This window comes from Nicotiana sylvestris, chromosome 3, assembly GCF_000393655.2.
Source record: "Nicotiana sylvestris chromosome 3, ASM39365v2, whole genome shotgun sequence".
Classification (NCBI taxonomy): Eukaryota; Viridiplantae; Streptophyta; class Magnoliopsida; order Solanales; family Solanaceae; genus Nicotiana; species Nicotiana sylvestris.
This window is the reverse complement of record NC_091059.1, coordinates 148,705,375-148,720,849: the sequence shown is the minus strand read 5'-3', so window position 1 is coordinate 148,720,849 and position 15,475 is coordinate 148,705,375. Positions and strand designations below refer to the sequence as shown.

At 35.8% G+C, this 15,475-nt stretch overlaps 3 protein-coding genes across 4 annotated transcripts; 1 reads left to right on the top strand and 2 right to left on the bottom strand.

Annotated features, from left to right (window-relative positions):
- The first annotated feature begins 934 nt into the window (after positions 1-934).
- On the top strand, positions 935-6,651 carry LOC104247614 (U-box domain-containing protein 44-like). Of its 2 annotated transcripts, none has more exons than XM_009803672.2 (5): positions 935-1,231; positions 1,942-3,311; positions 3,530-3,833; positions 4,395-4,882; positions 5,386-6,651. In XM_009803672.2, the coding sequence occupies exons 2-5, from the start codon at positions 2,079-2,081 to the stop codon at positions 6,379-6,381; spliced, it is 3,021 nt and encodes a 1,006-aa protein (XP_009801974.1). In that variant the 5' UTR covers positions 935-1,231; positions 1,942-2,078; the 3' UTR covers positions 6,382-6,651. The 2 variants fall into 2 exon arrangements, with proteins under 2 accessions (XP_009801974.1, XP_009801975.1); XM_009803673.2 differs by having other exon boundaries at positions 1,917-3,311.
- A 1,084-nt stretch (positions 6,652-7,735) lies between these two features.
- LOC104247613 (oligopeptide transporter 6) lies at positions 7,736-11,628 on the bottom strand. The gene is made up of 6 exons (XM_009803671.2): positions 11,094-11,628; positions 10,207-10,304; positions 9,504-10,073; positions 8,993-9,245; positions 8,718-8,900; positions 7,736-8,637 (listed from the first exon to the last, which is right to left on the bottom strand). Exons 1-6 carry the CDS (start codon positions 11,568-11,570, stop codon positions 8,020-8,022), a joined length of 2,199 nt encoding a protein of 732 aa, XP_009801973.1. The 5' UTR covers positions 11,571-11,628; the 3' UTR covers positions 7,736-8,019.
- A 2,558-nt stretch (positions 11,629-14,186) lies between these two features.
- LOC104247615 (codeine O-demethylase-like) lies at positions 14,187-14,637 on the bottom strand. Its single transcript, XM_009803674.2, has 2 exons — positions 14,563-14,637; positions 14,187-14,450 (listed from the first exon to the last, which is right to left on the bottom strand). The coding sequence occupies exons 1-2, from the start codon at positions 14,635-14,637 to the stop codon at positions 14,187-14,189; spliced, it is 339 nt and encodes a 112-aa protein (XP_009801976.2).
- Positions 14,638-15,475: the final 838 nt, after the last annotated feature.

The window sequence follows — 15,475 nt, the reverse complement described above, 5'->3', positions numbered from 1 at the left end:
ACAAGAACGTACACATTAATTTGTAATTTATGTATAACTCAAACATAATTTTAAATATAATATATAGTTACGTGATATTTTAAAATTTTGACTTCACGGAGATTGGATATAGGTGCAACACGCGTAGCAAGAGACTAATACTATATTAAAAGCACGAAGGCCCTTAGCGAAATTTACCTTATAAAAATAAATTTTATATTATATAATATCATAATTTAGTTATTTTCTAAATATTTAGTACTTTGAAATCAACTACAATTTTGGTTATTAAATCTTTTCTTATTTTAAATTATATAGAGAGTTTTAATATTTAGGACTTTAACATAAATTTTGTTGGACAGAAATAAGAGTATGACATTTTCTTTTGCTTATATTTGCTTATGCCAATTTCTATATGACATATATTTGAACTTATAATTTTTTTTGGGGGGGGGGGGGATTCTATATATTCTTACTATTAAAAGAGAGACGTATGTGCTTAATTAACTATTTTTTTAATTATTAAATATAATTTTTAAATATTATACGAACACATTGATGAAGAGAGAAAATATTGATTGGGTAAGAAAGGAGTTCAAAAAATATCTATATTTTTTATATCATTATAAAAGCACAAATTGCGAACACAAAAAAAAAAAAAAATATTCTTGTTCAATACATTATTTACATAATTTTTAAAAATTATATACTCATTGCTATAAAGTACACGCGCAAAGCGCGTACCCTAAGACTAGCTTTAACAATATGAGTATAGGTTAAATGGAAGCTACTAAATAGGGCGCCCTGCAATTTTTATACCAATACTAGCTAACTTTAAATAATTTTTAGAAACTGAATACTATGTTTTAAACAGGGTGCTCAAAGCTGTTTAATTTCTACGTTAGTTGTGCGCGCCAATCCCCAGGCCAAACGCCAACGGTGTATGGTTAAACACAGGCAAGTAGTGCCTTCTAATTGGCGCCAGGCCCCGTTTGTAGGGGCCATTCCATTAATTTGAACCTGCCTATTCGTCTATTCATGGTAATTGCCGTGTTTTTTCTCCCGTTGACGTTTACTTGACTTTGCACAGTGAGGAAAGATCACAACAAAGAGAAATCTCTATTGTTAATTAATTCTACATCACATCTTTGCCTACTCTGGAAAGTCGGAATCAAATTTTTGGAAGAACAAGAATTCAGCGAAACAAATTTAAGAGCATCAACTGCACATAAATAGACTTTTCCTTAAACAGGTACGCAACTGTTCTTAGCAAATACGTATTTCAGTATCTTTGCAACTTGAATTTCCCTAAACGCACTGATATGATATTAAACTTTATTTACCAGCTAAATTACATTTAGGTTCATTTATATTTCCTTTTAATTAACTTGAAAACTGGGGTTTTAAGCTAGGAAGATGTGTGATATGTGGTTTTACAGTGTTAATCTAAACCAGAATTATAGGAAAGCTTTTTACATCAGTTAATGGTCTCAGAATGATTCAGGAATTCTGCATTTGTTTCTTTGTTATATTAGCTTTCATCCTCTTTATATTTAAATTTTACTAGGTTGTTTTCAAGCAAAAGGTTGTAAAGGAAAATAAAGACAGTTTATACCAAATCATGCTAAAATGGAAAAGTGGACTAAATGAAGTCCAAAAACCGGATTACATTTTGCACAAACAGAATCAGACTTTAGAACATTCATGTAGAAGATCAAATAGTCTTACCCAATAAACAAATCCAGCAACTTTTCTTGAGTAGAGTGGTTAAAAGATTTTAGGAAGTTATAGGGAAATAGATTGTTACATCTGTCGTTTGTATGTTTTTTCTTTCACTAACTAGTTTTCTCAATTGAGATCTTTTTGCCCAAATTAACAAATCGGCATTTGGGTACTGAAATTCAACTGTCTGAGACACTCTTGAAATTTGCATCTAGGTTGTAATGATGGAAACTAATGCAGGTATTCCTGTGACACCTCGACTCAGAGATCCAATATTTGATTTTTACTGGAAAGGGCTAAAGTTTGGCTATCTAACGTGCTCGAAACTGGAGGATTGAGGGATTTGCCTTTGCTTTTGCATTCCTAAGTGTGTTATCATGCCAGAGGATCCGTCCACTGATGTTTCTCACGTCCAAGCTTCAGGATTCGTCACTGAAATAATTCGACTTGTATATGAGACAATAGATGCTGCAAATTCTGTTGTTGTACAGAAGGAGAATTTCGATAAATTTTCAAATTTCTTGGAGAAGATTGCATTGGTCCTAAAAGAGTTATCGAAGTCTGGAACCAGTAAAATCAGTAACTTAAGTCCTGTTTTTGAGGATCTCAAGCTGGAGATAGAATTGATTAAGCAACTAGCTTTGGACTGCAGAAATAGGAACAAAATTTATCTCCTATTGAACTGTCAGAGAATTGTCAAGTTCTTTGAGAGTAGTACGAGAGATATTACTCAAACTTTGTTGCTAATGACTTCAGAACCTCTGAATGTTTTACCAGAAATCGCTGATCAGCTGAGAGATTTATGCGAGAAAATGCTGGATACTAAGTATGATGTCTCTACCAAGGAGGAGGAAGTTTCAGTGAAAATTGAATCAGGAATACAAGAGAGGAATGTTGATAGATCCTATGCAAATGATTTGCTCATTTGTATTGCCAAAGCTGTTGGAATAGCAAATGAGCAATCACAACTGAAGAAAGAATTTGAAGAATTCAAGAGAGGAACTGCAAGTAGTGAACAAGGGAAGAACCTGGCTGAGACATTACGGATGGAAGAGATCATTCTATTACTAGGCAAGGCTGATTTGCTTACAACTGCAGAAGAAAAACAGACAAATTATTTGACTAAAAGAAACTCTTTGGGTAGGCAACCATTAGAACCTTTGCAATCGTTTTATTGTCCGATTACTGGAGATGTCATGGAAGATCCGGTGGAGACTTCTTCCGGGCAGATATTTGAAAGGGCAGCGATTGAGAAGTGGTTAGCAGATGGCAATAAGCTGTGCCCCTTGACCAAAAATCCCTTGAAAAGATCAGATCTCAGGTCCAATAAAACGCTGCGTCAGTCAATTGAAGAATGGAAAAACAGAAATATCATGGTCACGATTGCTTCCCTAAAACAGAAAATTCAGGCAAACGATGAGGAAGAAGTGCTTCAATCCTTGCAGAAGTTGCTGGAGTTTTGTGTAAGGAGTGAGCTGCAGAGAGAATGGATAGTGATGGAAAATTACATTCCAGTAACTATAGATCTTCTATCTGCAAATAATACTGAAATAAGAAAGTCTGCTTTAATGATACTTTACGCCCTCTCAAAGGATAGTGAAGAAGGCAAGGTATAATTAGTGTACATTTCACAATTATATGATCCAAATTCTACTCCAGCCAAGAATTGCACATACATCAGTAGCAGTGGTCACGCAACTGGTCCGCTTATGTGTGGATTTTTTCAAAATTTACTTATCTCTCACACAATTCCCACAAACAAATAATGTTATCAAATGGATACCACCTCTGAATGATCATAAAGCTATTTTATCTGGTGTGCTGGCAGGAAAGAATAGGTACAGTAGATAATGCTATTGGATTGGTGGTGCGATCCCTTGCGCGCAAGCCTGAAGAAAGCACATTGGCTTTGCAACTGCTTTTGGAGCTATCGAGAAGTAGTATAGTTCGAGACTTGATGGGCAGTGTCCAGGGTTGCATCCTTCTACTTGTTACTTTCATGAATAGTGATGACTCTGTAGTTGCAAACCATGCAAGTGAGATTTTAAAGAATCTCTCTTTCCTTGATCAGAATGTTATTGAAATGGCAAGATTAAATTACGGTGAACCCTTGTTACAACACCTATGTTCAGGTATTTGCTTAACACTGTCATACTTTACAGTTGAAACTTATGATATTGTTTTGAGTGATATTTTTCAAGACCCCAAGGTTACTGCATAATTCAGGCTATAATCATTCTTTTTTGTGCTTTTGGATGATGCTTCTTTTGATCCAAGACTGAACATTATTTGAGAATCTGTGATATTTTAGCTTCTAATTAAACTATAAAGAATAAACTTTTGTTAAGCTTAAGCATAGCGGAACTGTTCTGGAGATCTTTGGATGTCTGCTATTCATTGCAACCACAAGGCATCTAACCGGTCTAGATGAGTAAGCGTATCCATTTTGGAAATTAAGCCAACACAAAGAACTAATTCAAGAATACATCTAATAAGGTATGAACCAATAAGTTAAATAGGACGGCATGTGGCACAAACCAAGAATGATATCCTGATGTCAGGTAGACACATAAAGAGACAGATGGCTTATGGTGAATTTGCAAAGGCAGATTTTATGTTGATGTAATCATTTGTTGTTTGAATTCGAAACTACTTCCAGAAGCCGTAATTTAAAGGTCTACCTCATTGTACAGGAACTGAAAGTAAGCGTATGTCCATGGCCAAAACCTTGTCAGAGATCGAGTTGAGCGACCAGATTAAGCTGTGCCTCATAGAAAAAGGGGCACTGAAGCCACTTCTTGAACTTCTCTCTCATAGCAATACAGAGATGAAAAGTATTGCTGTCAAAGCACTTCAAAGCCTTTCAACTGTCACACAAAATGGTCAGCTGATGGTTAAGGAAGGTGTCAGTGACCTGCTGTTTGAACTACTATTTTGTCACACCTTGTCAAATGAAATACGGGAACATGTTGCAGCAACAATTATGCAACTTGCCATGTCAACAAATTCGCAAAGATCAGAGGATGTTCAGGTTTCACTGTTGGAGTCTCTTGACGATATTTTTAAACTCTTTTCTCTTGTATCGTTGACTGGATCTAACGTGCAACAAAGCATTCTTCGTATCTTTCAAGCAATGTGCCAATCTCCTGCTGGTTCTGATATCCGGACTAAACTGAGACAGGTATGTAGATTCTAATAAATTATCTTCAATATGTTTGCACAAGCTAGCAGAATCGGATATAATTTTTCACACTTACTATAGCTAGTCATTCCCCGAGTCATAAACTAGTGGGAAAACACAATTCCCTCTAAAGATATCTACCTTACTCAAAATGTAAACTGATGATCCTCATTAGGAAAGATATATATTCAGGTTGTGTTATAAGGGAAGAAAATTTGCAATTAACGGACTACCAAAAGCTAAAACATTATATAGCTGTTGTTAGCATTTTGGCCCTGATGCTTTAGTTTCCCTAAGATTTTGTTGACTCACTTGCTAGTAGGTAAAGAAAATCTCCTTTTTGTATCAATTTCCTGATATGATTTCATGATTGCTCTCCATTTCATCTCCTGTACAATCAGCTAATTACACCTCACACTAGTGTCAGATCTTGAAGTTCATGTAGATAAACACAATTTGATTTCTGACTTCAGCTGTCATTTCAATAATTGTTTCATTGTCAGATTTCCGCAATTAAGGTACTAGTCTACCTATGTGAACTTGATGACCGTAAGGTACGAGCTGATGCAGTGAAACTCTTCTATTTATTGGCAAAAGATGGCAATGATGATACTCTCTTAGAGCATGTAAATAGTACCTGCATTGGGAACTTGGTGCAGATCATCAGAACTTCGGATAATGAAGAAGAGACTGCTGCTGCGTTGGGAATAATCTCCTACCTTCCTCAAGATTGTTCAATGTCTCAGCACCTTCTTGATGCTGGGGCGCTTGATGTCATCTTAGACTGTTTACGCGGTAGAAATGAACATGCTTTACCAAGAAATGAAGTTGTAGAGAATGCTGCTGGAGCTCTTTGCCATTTTACTCTTCCAACAAATCCAGAAACACAAAAACAAGTTGCTGAAGCTGGTTTTATTACTCTTCTGGTATCCCTACTAGGGTCTGGCAGTTCCTTGACTAAAAAGAATGCAGCCACTTGTTTAAAGCAGTTATCAGAAAGCTCGTGTATTCTGAGCAAGCCGGCTAGAAAAAATTGGATGTTAAGCTGTTGTATTGCATCACCGACACATGGCTGTCCTGTGCACTTAGGAATTTGCAGTGTTGAATCCACATTTTGCCTTGTAGAGGCTAATGCTCTCAGACCCCTTGCGGAAGTGCTAGACGAACCAGATCCTGCAGCTTCTGAAGCTTCTTTAGATGCAATCTTGACTATAATTGAAGGTGCACAACTTCAGAATGGTTCTAAGCTACTTGCAGAAGCTAATGCCATTGCTCCAATCATAAAATTGTTGAGCTCATCCTCTATCGTTTTACAAGAAAAAGCTCTCAAGGCCTTGGAGAGGATATTTCGAATGATAGAAATGAAGCAAAAGTATGGGATATCAGCGCAGATGCCACTTGTGGAAATCACTCAGAAAGGAAGAAATGACATGAAATCTTTGGCTGCAAAAGTTCTAGCTCACTTAAATGTACTTCCTGAACAGTCTTCCTTTTTCTAATGCACGCTCAAATATTCGAAAAGCAGTATACTCATGAGATGAGTAGATCATCTAGACTGAACTATAGCACACTCATGCCATTTGTTTTTCTGTTTTACTTTTTGGAACTGTTTAGTGCTCACATATTTTAGAGTGGGGTCTGTCAGATATGAATTCTAGCTTTGCCTTTGTAATATTTAAGTTTGCCGCTAGGCCTGTTGGCGTGATGTTGTAATAGCAGATCTGGAGATCAAGGGGTGAAATTTTCGTTATCTGCGACAGTTCTACTTAGTTCTTTGATAAATAGTAGTACTAGATGATACTCTTTTCCTTTTCAAATAAGAACTTCGTTGATGAGCTAAACAGGTTTTGGCACCCGCACACCAATATAAGCAAATACACTATATAAACTGCTAGTAAAAGACAGTCAGGAACGCAAACTCCGAAAACAAGATCGGGCATAAAACCAAATGAATGAACAACTAATGTCTACTCCTGACAGCTAGCTGTTATGTCTTATATAAAGATAAAGAAGATGGATTTGTGTCTGTGGCTGTCATTCCTTATCCTCTGTGAGTTTGAATCACATCTGATTGAAATGTTAGAGAAATACTATCAAAAGACTAGATGTACATCACAAGGAACTCTGGCTTAACAAGAGTCCAACTCCTCATCACCTGCAAACTGTTAAGAAAAGGGAACATGATTCTGGATCAACATTTGAGAGAATTTATATTGAATCATGCCATTGAATGGGGCAATACATCGAGTCTCATGTAAGACAACTAACTGCACCTCGAGAATCGAGATGCTGCTGAGGAACTGTGGGACGTTATTAGGCACAGGATAGCTAATGCAGACATATAGCTATCCTATTCTTTTGGAAAAAATGAGCAAATTCAAGCAACTAAACAATGCCATATATGTAACATTAAACACCATGAAAGAATTGTCAATTGCTTGAGTATGAAATCATGAGCGCACCACTATGTAGTATTTGCTATTACAGAATCTGGTGTCTGAACCAGTATCCAATGTATGAACCAAATTAATAAGTGCATGACAAAGTATTTTTCTGCATAAACTTTATTACTTAACCATGGTATGTTGATATTTATTGTTAAACTCTTAGTTAATATGTATTCTTACCTCGATTTATCAAAAACATTTCATTCGTAAGCGTAATGTCGAGGATAGAAAAATCATTTTGAGGAGCAGAAATAATTGTAAATGTGAGATATACTTTCACGAGGATTAACTTAGTCATTTTCTGTTCCAATCCAATGATAACAAAATTGATAATCCAATTCCAACGTACCAGCTTTTCCCCAAAAAGTAAGTGTGATTGCTATTTAAGACTTTTAGTTACTCACGTTAAAAAATAAACTTAAACAGACAGCCACTTAAGTTACAGAAACAGGAAGATCATAGCAGATTGAATATTTGTAGGTATAAACATATACTGAAGGGAGCTTCACGTCCAAATGCCAAACAGAAGAAAAAAGTAATACTCCTACACACCGAAAACTGCTGTTTATCATAATATAACCTAAGAACAGTTGGAATCTTAGAGAACTCTTAAATTAATAAGTGCATGTTCTGACCGAGATTATGTACAGGATGTTGAAAAGACTGAAGACTTGATGGTAAAAAAAAATTTTAGAAAATGGCTGGACATCCTTTAGCAGAAATGCCTGGAGCGGTGGGACAAGCAGCCAGCGGACATCCATCTGTATTGTTTCCCCACCAGTCGATATTGATATCTTTGGATTGTATAGCAAGGAATAACAAAATGGCGATAAAAGCAGTTCCGGCATCCAGACCACCAGATAAAACGTAGTTGTAACGTTCCCACAAGTGAGGCCAGCGTCTATAAACAACATAACCAGAGAGGAACGCCAAAATTAGCCAGCTCGTGTAGTTGACAGAGCTTGCTGGAGGCATCATTGCTGTTGCGCCCAATAGGACAGGCATATGTATGTGGGAAATCCACTTTTGCTTAGGGAAAGCTTTGTGTGCCAACCAAACTAGTACAGGGGCAATGGCTCCTCCAAGAAAGAACCAATTGACATTAGGGTAGACACCAAGTGGTCCAAATATTCTCAATGGCGCAATGAGCCCCCATATAACAGACGCATCATAGAATACACGGTCCATTGGACACTGCCACGGGCTGTTGTCTGGCAACACAGAAATGTCACAGAGATTTGGTATCGTGTCCATGAGCCACCAAGCAGTAATGGTGTAGATAATTATCGATATGAATGTGCCCAGCATCTGAAAAACCAAATAGACTTAGCATTCAGAAAATAACCATAGGATTATTATTCTTAACTACATCAAGAACTAATACTAACCTGAGCCATAAACATTGCTCTGGGAGGAATTTTCATGTAGTGACCAAGCTTGAAATCATAGACAAAACTAAGAGCTTGGGACATACTTATGTACCCATACACCTTGAACAACATGTTAGCGACAGGGCGGCCAGGGTATAGATAACCAATAATATATTCTGTGATGACATTAAGACCTGGTTGCTATTTCAACCAAAAGAAAAACAAATAAGGCCAAATTGACAACAACACAACAAATAAAGGAGATTCAGTTTTGGGGACATTGTATTAATTACCTGGTTTGTAGTGGCTGAAATTATTCCTATGGGTAGAGTGAAACCCAGTGCTATAGCAAAAGCTAGCAAGATACCCCACCAAGGCAATTGAAATGTTTCAAGATAATGCTGACAAGTAAAGAAGATTAATACCATATTTGCTACAAGAACAACATGGAACCACCACATAGGGACCTGCTTGTAACTTTTCATTAGCCTTGTGTGCACATCTGGTTTGTGTTTTAACGCTTCTCTGGATCGATTCCACATTTCTCTGCAAAGACAAATTTTTTAGACACCCTTCAAGATTTGAAATCAAGATGACTTAGGATTCTTGAGACATTTCAATAGATAACATTATCATTATAGTAAAATTATAAGGGGGTGTTTGGTTTGTAGTCTATATGCAAAGATAATAAGGTAGATATGCAGAGTTTAATATCTGAAATCAAACAATGTATTTGTTAAATTTCAATCACTTTTAAGGGCTCTAGCATTCAATAATCCAAGAATAGTCAGAGCTGATGCATACCTTCCATGGAAGAGAAAAACGTGGACGAGAGTAGCAGTAAGACCAGCAAATCCAAGACCATATGTCATGGCAAAGAAAGTGCTCAAATGCAACTGACCATATTGATTATAGGCAGCTATATCAAGCTGAAAGTGTGAATTAATGACTCCCTCAGTGTTGTATTTCGTCCCATTTAGCGTGAAGAGGCTGGAAGAAAATATAGGGAAATTCTTGGCGTTGTAAACGTTGAACCAATAAGTGAGTGGAGTCATCAAATACATTACAAGTACAAAACCAGCTGCAACATTTGCAGTGGCAAACCATGGACTTGCTAGAGGACTTCCAAGGTATGAAGAAATCGTCGTCCAATCAAATCCTAAAGCACCAATGCCAAGCCCGCGCATGCCAGAACCCAATTGTTGAACCAAAATAGATTTCGGAGCCAGCCAACAGATCCAAGAAAATGAGGATAACATCTGGAAAAGATAACCAGGAAATATGTAGTATGCAAAGCTGAAAACTAAGGCTATGAGGAAGAACTGTATCCGAGTTGTACCACCCTTTGGTCTAGTCTCCTTTTCATGCAGAGCCCTGCACAATTATACAATGGTATAACTAATGAGTTTAATTTCTTCGTACAATAGTTACTGGTAATAACCTAAACTAAACGGTAAAGTAATTAATATGCTGTTAAATTACACCGATATAAATCCTATGCATATACCTGAATAAGGAGACCTGAACCAAACTGCCTGGCCACCACATCTCTGCTGGCTCAACCAAATGCTTCCGGAAAATACCAGCCCAACCAAAACCTAACATCTGCCATTAATTTGAAGATAACAATAAATAAATAAATAAATAAATAAATAAACAAATAACTAGGAATAGTAGAACGGAAAAGAATAAGAAGTGGGAGAATATAGCTTTAGTCTACTTATTTTAATTAATATAGCTTTAGTCTACTTATTTTAATTAACTCGTAATATATTTTAGACCACCCACAGAATTAACATGCTCAAATACCTAAACAACTAGTAACTATATAGAGAATTATTACTTGTATAGATCAAAAATCCAACAACTGCAAATTTTTAAACAGTACCAATAAAAGACATGTTATCCGAGGCAGATCTAGGATAAAAATTGATCAGTTCAAATCTTTAAAGTTCTTAGCATTAAACAAATGGTACTTTTGAAATATGGGATCAGAATTTAGGGCCCGTTTGGACATAAAAGTTTTTACTTTTTCCAGAATTTTTTTTTACTTTTTTCCGAAAAAAGTGTTTGGTCATGATATTCCAAATCAATCTGAAGTTGAATTCCAGAATTTTTGGAATTTGAAAAACTCCAAAAACCAATTTTTCACTCCAAATCACTCGCAAAAATTCAAAAACAACTCCAAGTTGTATTCATTCCAGACACAATTCCAATTTTCAAGTACCATTTTTAACTTAAAAAAATTCATTTTTTCCTGTAATTTCACAATCTTATGTCCAATCGCCCACTTAGTATTTTGAAATTTGGTGATTTTTATATATATGACAAAAATACTATGGTACCTTTCTCAAAACAAGTAATTCCCAGAAAAAGGTTAGTAAAAAAAGCTACCTGAGTTGTGGCCATGATAAGCAAAGCAGGAAAAAAACTAAGTGGTCTCTTGTAGTAAAGCTTAACAGCACTCAAAATATGAGTAGCATAAACACTTCCAGCACCAGCATTTGCAAAAATCGTAATCAAGACATGCTCTTTTATATTGAATGGCCCTGGATTTAGCGTAAACTCCCAACGCGTACCCTCAAAAAACAACCTCTTCGTTATAGTTTTCGCCATGAGATGACCTATAGGGACAACAGCAATCTGAACAGCCGTCGACGAAATCGTCAACGGCTCAGTTCTGTACCAAAAAAACTGATTTACAAAAGATAGCAAAACGCAAGAAGTGATTCCAAGAAACCACATTCTGAATGTAAGTACAGGAGTAGTAGGATCATCAGTTTTTGGTACAGTCATATCAACTTCTTTTATGGGGCACAGATCTTCGTCAGCCTCATTGGCCGCCGCCATATTCACTGGTAGTTCTGCCATTGAATATGGATTCGGCGCTGACTCTTTTCTCTAAAACCCTTGAACAGAATTAGTGAAGAAAGAGTTGGTATTTATCATTGATGAGTTGTATATTACTAGAAATTTTGTCAAAAAAAATATATAGATAAAGTTTTTTTCCTAGTATAATACGTATTTGGTAAAATAATACGCCTGGTACAGAATCCTAACTGAATATCAAGTAGATAGAAACTGACTATAAATAGGACTTTTAGGAGATTCTGTGGGATTCTCTAAGAAAATCTACGATCTATGCTCTAAGAAAGGTACGTGTCTCAGTAGGGTAAGGTAACTGAAGCAATTCTTTTTTGTTTAGGATTATGAAGATTTTTTTTGTTATTTAAGGTGTAGAATAATCAATTAGAATAATGAATATATCTTTAAAATTATACGTCATCCAGTTATGATTTTGATCTTTTATACTACTGTTAAAAAATTATAATTCTATTTTAATAGCGTGAAATATTTCAAGCCAAAATAACACTACCATGTCGCTTGATAAAATGTTGCTTTAGTAATTCAAGGTATTAGCCATTCTTCTAAGATTATTCAAATGGGATGTATGCAATAATTATTTCTCATCTTGTCCATTTGTTTTTCTTTACTCGATAGTTTACATTCTTTTATAACCTGCCTTTCGTTTCTTTTTTTCCTTTTTCCTTCGAATTATCGCCGTGTATTGGCATTACATCACAACGACCAAGCTATAGATTTTGGTTCGCAATCCCTTTGACCGAACAGATTAACCCTGTGATTAGATTAAAGGGTCGTTTGGCAGGAGGTATTAGAAAAAATAATGTAAGCATTAGCTCTATGCATTACTAATACATTGTTTGGTACATTTTTTCAACTTATGTATAACTAATATTTGTATTAGTTATACATCATACTTGGTATTATCCTATGTATAAGTAATGCATAGAAAACCATGACATTAGTAATATCAAGGCTATTAATGCATGCATTAGTATGGCTAAAGACAAAATTATCCTTAAAGTCCCTTAAAGCTAGAGAATATGGAGGCATATTTGTAAACAACTATTTTTCTTAAAAATTATATAATGCATTATAATTTCAATACACCACACCAAACAATAGATAAAAAATAATATCTACATAACTAATGCTTGCATTACTAACACATGCATTATTAATCCATGCATTACTAATACACCTTATTCCGCACTATTCTTATACACCCTACCAAACGACCCCTAAGTTTCAGTAACTTTTCATTCACTATGTATAGGATAAAATCGGTTCATATTAAATGCTCATATAATCAAGCGATACGTGAAATCAGAGACAGATAAAAAGCGAGACAGGTGGAAGTCAAGACCGAAGACAACAATCTTGGTTGCCACCGGGAAGCTCCCGAAGGGAATGTTGCTCATGAAGACAAATGAATGCCTATCACCCGATAGCATTCAATGAAGAATATTCTGCAGTATTAAATTCATAGTTCATTATACAGAATATGGCACTCACAGCATACCGTTACACATTCTTCAATGGCCTCCATAATTGTCATTTAAGAGGGACTTGATCCTAGGACCTTGTTCCCTAGATGCCACTATAAATAGGGATTTTAACAACCATTGTAGGGACACGAATTTTCTAACAAACTTATGTTATACACATTATTCTAAGCTCAATAACATTTTATTTCTCGCTTATTGTTATTATTATTGTCTTCGGAAGCTCTGCTCCCGGAACCAAGCTATCTGCTATCTCATCTCGATTTCAACGCTAAGTCTTGTATTTTATTTAATTTATTTATCAATTTGGGGTCAAATCAATTCGCTTATCTATAACTACGTATAAATTCAACTGTACCGTTTTATGGGTAAATAGTTTGTCGCCTACCGAGGGGCTTAGATAGTTGCATAATTGGGTTGCTTCTTGCATTTATTACTGACTTGTTTAAATAATTTGTCTCTTAGCAAAAAATTATAAAAAATAGTAGATAACGGTGTCAACAACATGCACAACATTGAGGCCTAAGGAAATCAGCCTCAATACGAAGATTCAATCAGTGATACCCGCAACGCGGAGGGCGTAGCCACGCCGGTCCATGGTGGACAGTATCCACAGCACGTTCGATAGGTAACTCCTAATGATATTGAAGACGAGCACGTTGTGGAAGCATTGAAAATCTTAAGAGAGCAACAAAGGGCTATTATGGGCCATCTCTCATAGCTTCCATCAACGCGATGGAAGAGGTTCAGTTCCTCTCGGTGCTCTGGCAAACTAAACAGCACAAAGTTGTACCATTACCTATTGAATGCGCACTTCTTTTCTTCCTTTTTTCTAGACTTAATAATGACTGATTAGGACTATTTATCGAAATCTTTCGTAGTGTCCTCAAAAGAGAACAACCCTTGAAAATCAATTGCTCGTTTGATAATAGAAAATTGAAAATCAATTGTTTCCACTAAAAGAATATAATTAACCTGTCTTTCATGCTAATTTTTTAAATGACCCTAAGCTACATGTGTTTTTAGCACTTTTATTAACTTCTCTCCAAACGACTTCCCTACTAAAAAGCTACATGTGTTTTTAATAAGCTAATAAATCAAGTACAGTATCAAATGCGACCTAGGATTCATCATCCTTCATCTCTAACTTCATGCAATCAATGAACGATTTTCCATCAAGTTTTCGTGCAAAATATTCCTGCAAAAAAATTTCAACACGAACACTTCGGAATTTTGCAGGATTATGTGGTCCAATGAGGCTGTGTGCAGGACCTAACTTAGAGTCGAGGTTAAAGATATTGAATGTTGCAAGAGATAGCCTCTTTTTGTTTGAGTTTACAACTGCTCTGTACTCAATGCTCTTATAAACACCATTGCTTACTATCTGCCAAATCAATTTACACATTTACTTGAATTAAACACTTTCAAGAAAATTTAGAAGTTTGAATATCTTAAGTAAGACTTAACATATAACAAGGAATTAAAACCTTAATTACCTCCATCATATCGCCAACATTGACAATCAAAGCATTTGGGAGGTGTTTAATAGGATCCCAAATAGGTAACTCCATGGTGGACAGTATCCACAGCACGTTCGATAGGTAACTCCTGATGATGTTGAAGATGAGAACGTTGTGGAAGCAGTGAAAATCTTAAGAGACCAACAAAGGGCTATTATGGGCCATCTCTCATAGCTTCCATCAACGCGATGGAAGAAGTTCAGTTCCTCTCGGTGCTCTGGCAAACTAAACAGCACAAAGTTGTACCATTACCTATTGAATGCGCACTTCTTTTCTTCCTTTTTTCTAGACTTAATAATGACTGATTAGGACTATTTATCGAAATCTTTCGTAGTGTCCTCAAAAGAGAACAACCCTTGAAAATCAATTGCCCGTTTGATAATAGAAAATTGAAAATCAATTGTTTCTACTAAAAGAATATAATTAACCTGTCTTTCATGCTAATTTTTTAAATGACCCTAAGCTACATGTGTTTTTAGTACTTTTATTAACTCCTCTCCAAACGACTTCCCTACTAAAAAGCTACATTTCTTTTTAATAAGCTAATAAATCAAGTACAATATCAAATGCGACCTAGGATTCATCATCCTTTGTCTCTAACTTCATCCAATCAATGAACGATTTTCCATCAAGTTTTCGTGCAAAATATTCCTGCAAAAATTTTTCAACACGAACACTTCGGAATTTTGCAGGATTATGTGGTCCAATGAGGCTGTGTGCAGGACCTAACTCAGAGTCGAGGTTAAAGATATTGAATGTTGCAAGAGATAGCCTCTTTTTATTTGAGTTTACAACTGCTCTGTGCTCAATGCTCTTATAAACACCATTGCTCACTATCTGCCAAATCAATTTACACATTTACTTTAATTAAACACTTTCAAGAAAATTT

Coding starts and splice junctions, on each gene's coding strand:
- LOC104247615 (XM_009803674.2), bottom strand. CDS start 14,637: ATGGAGTTACCTATTTGGGATCCTATTAAACACCTCCCAAATGCTTTG. Junction 14,451..14,562: donor ATGTTGGCGATATGATGGAG/GTAATTAAGGTT, acceptor TTGATTTGGCAG/ATAGTAAGCAATGGTGTTTA.
- LOC104247614 (XM_009803672.2), top strand. CDS start 2,079: ATGCCAGAGGATCCGTCCACTGATGTTTCTCACGTCCAAGCTTCAGGA. Junction 3,834..4,394: donor GTTACAACACCTATGTTCAG/GTATTTGCTTAA, acceptor CTCATTGTACAG/GAACTGAAAGTAAGCGTATG. Junction 4,883..5,385: donor TCCGGACTAAACTGAGACAG/GTATGTAGATTC, acceptor TTTCATTGTCAG/ATTTCCGCAATTAAGGTACT.
- LOC104247613 (XM_009803671.2), bottom strand. CDS start 11,570: ATGGCAGAACTACCAGTGAATATGGCGGCGGCCAATGAGGCTGACGAA. Junction 10,305..11,093: donor TTATCATGGCCACAACTCAG/GTAGCTTTTTTT, acceptor AATTAATGGCAG/ATGTTAGGTTTTGGTTGGGC. Junction 8,901..8,992: donor TTTCAGCCACTACAAACCAG/GTAATTAATACA, acceptor TGGTTGAAATAG/CAACCAGGTCTTAATGTCAT.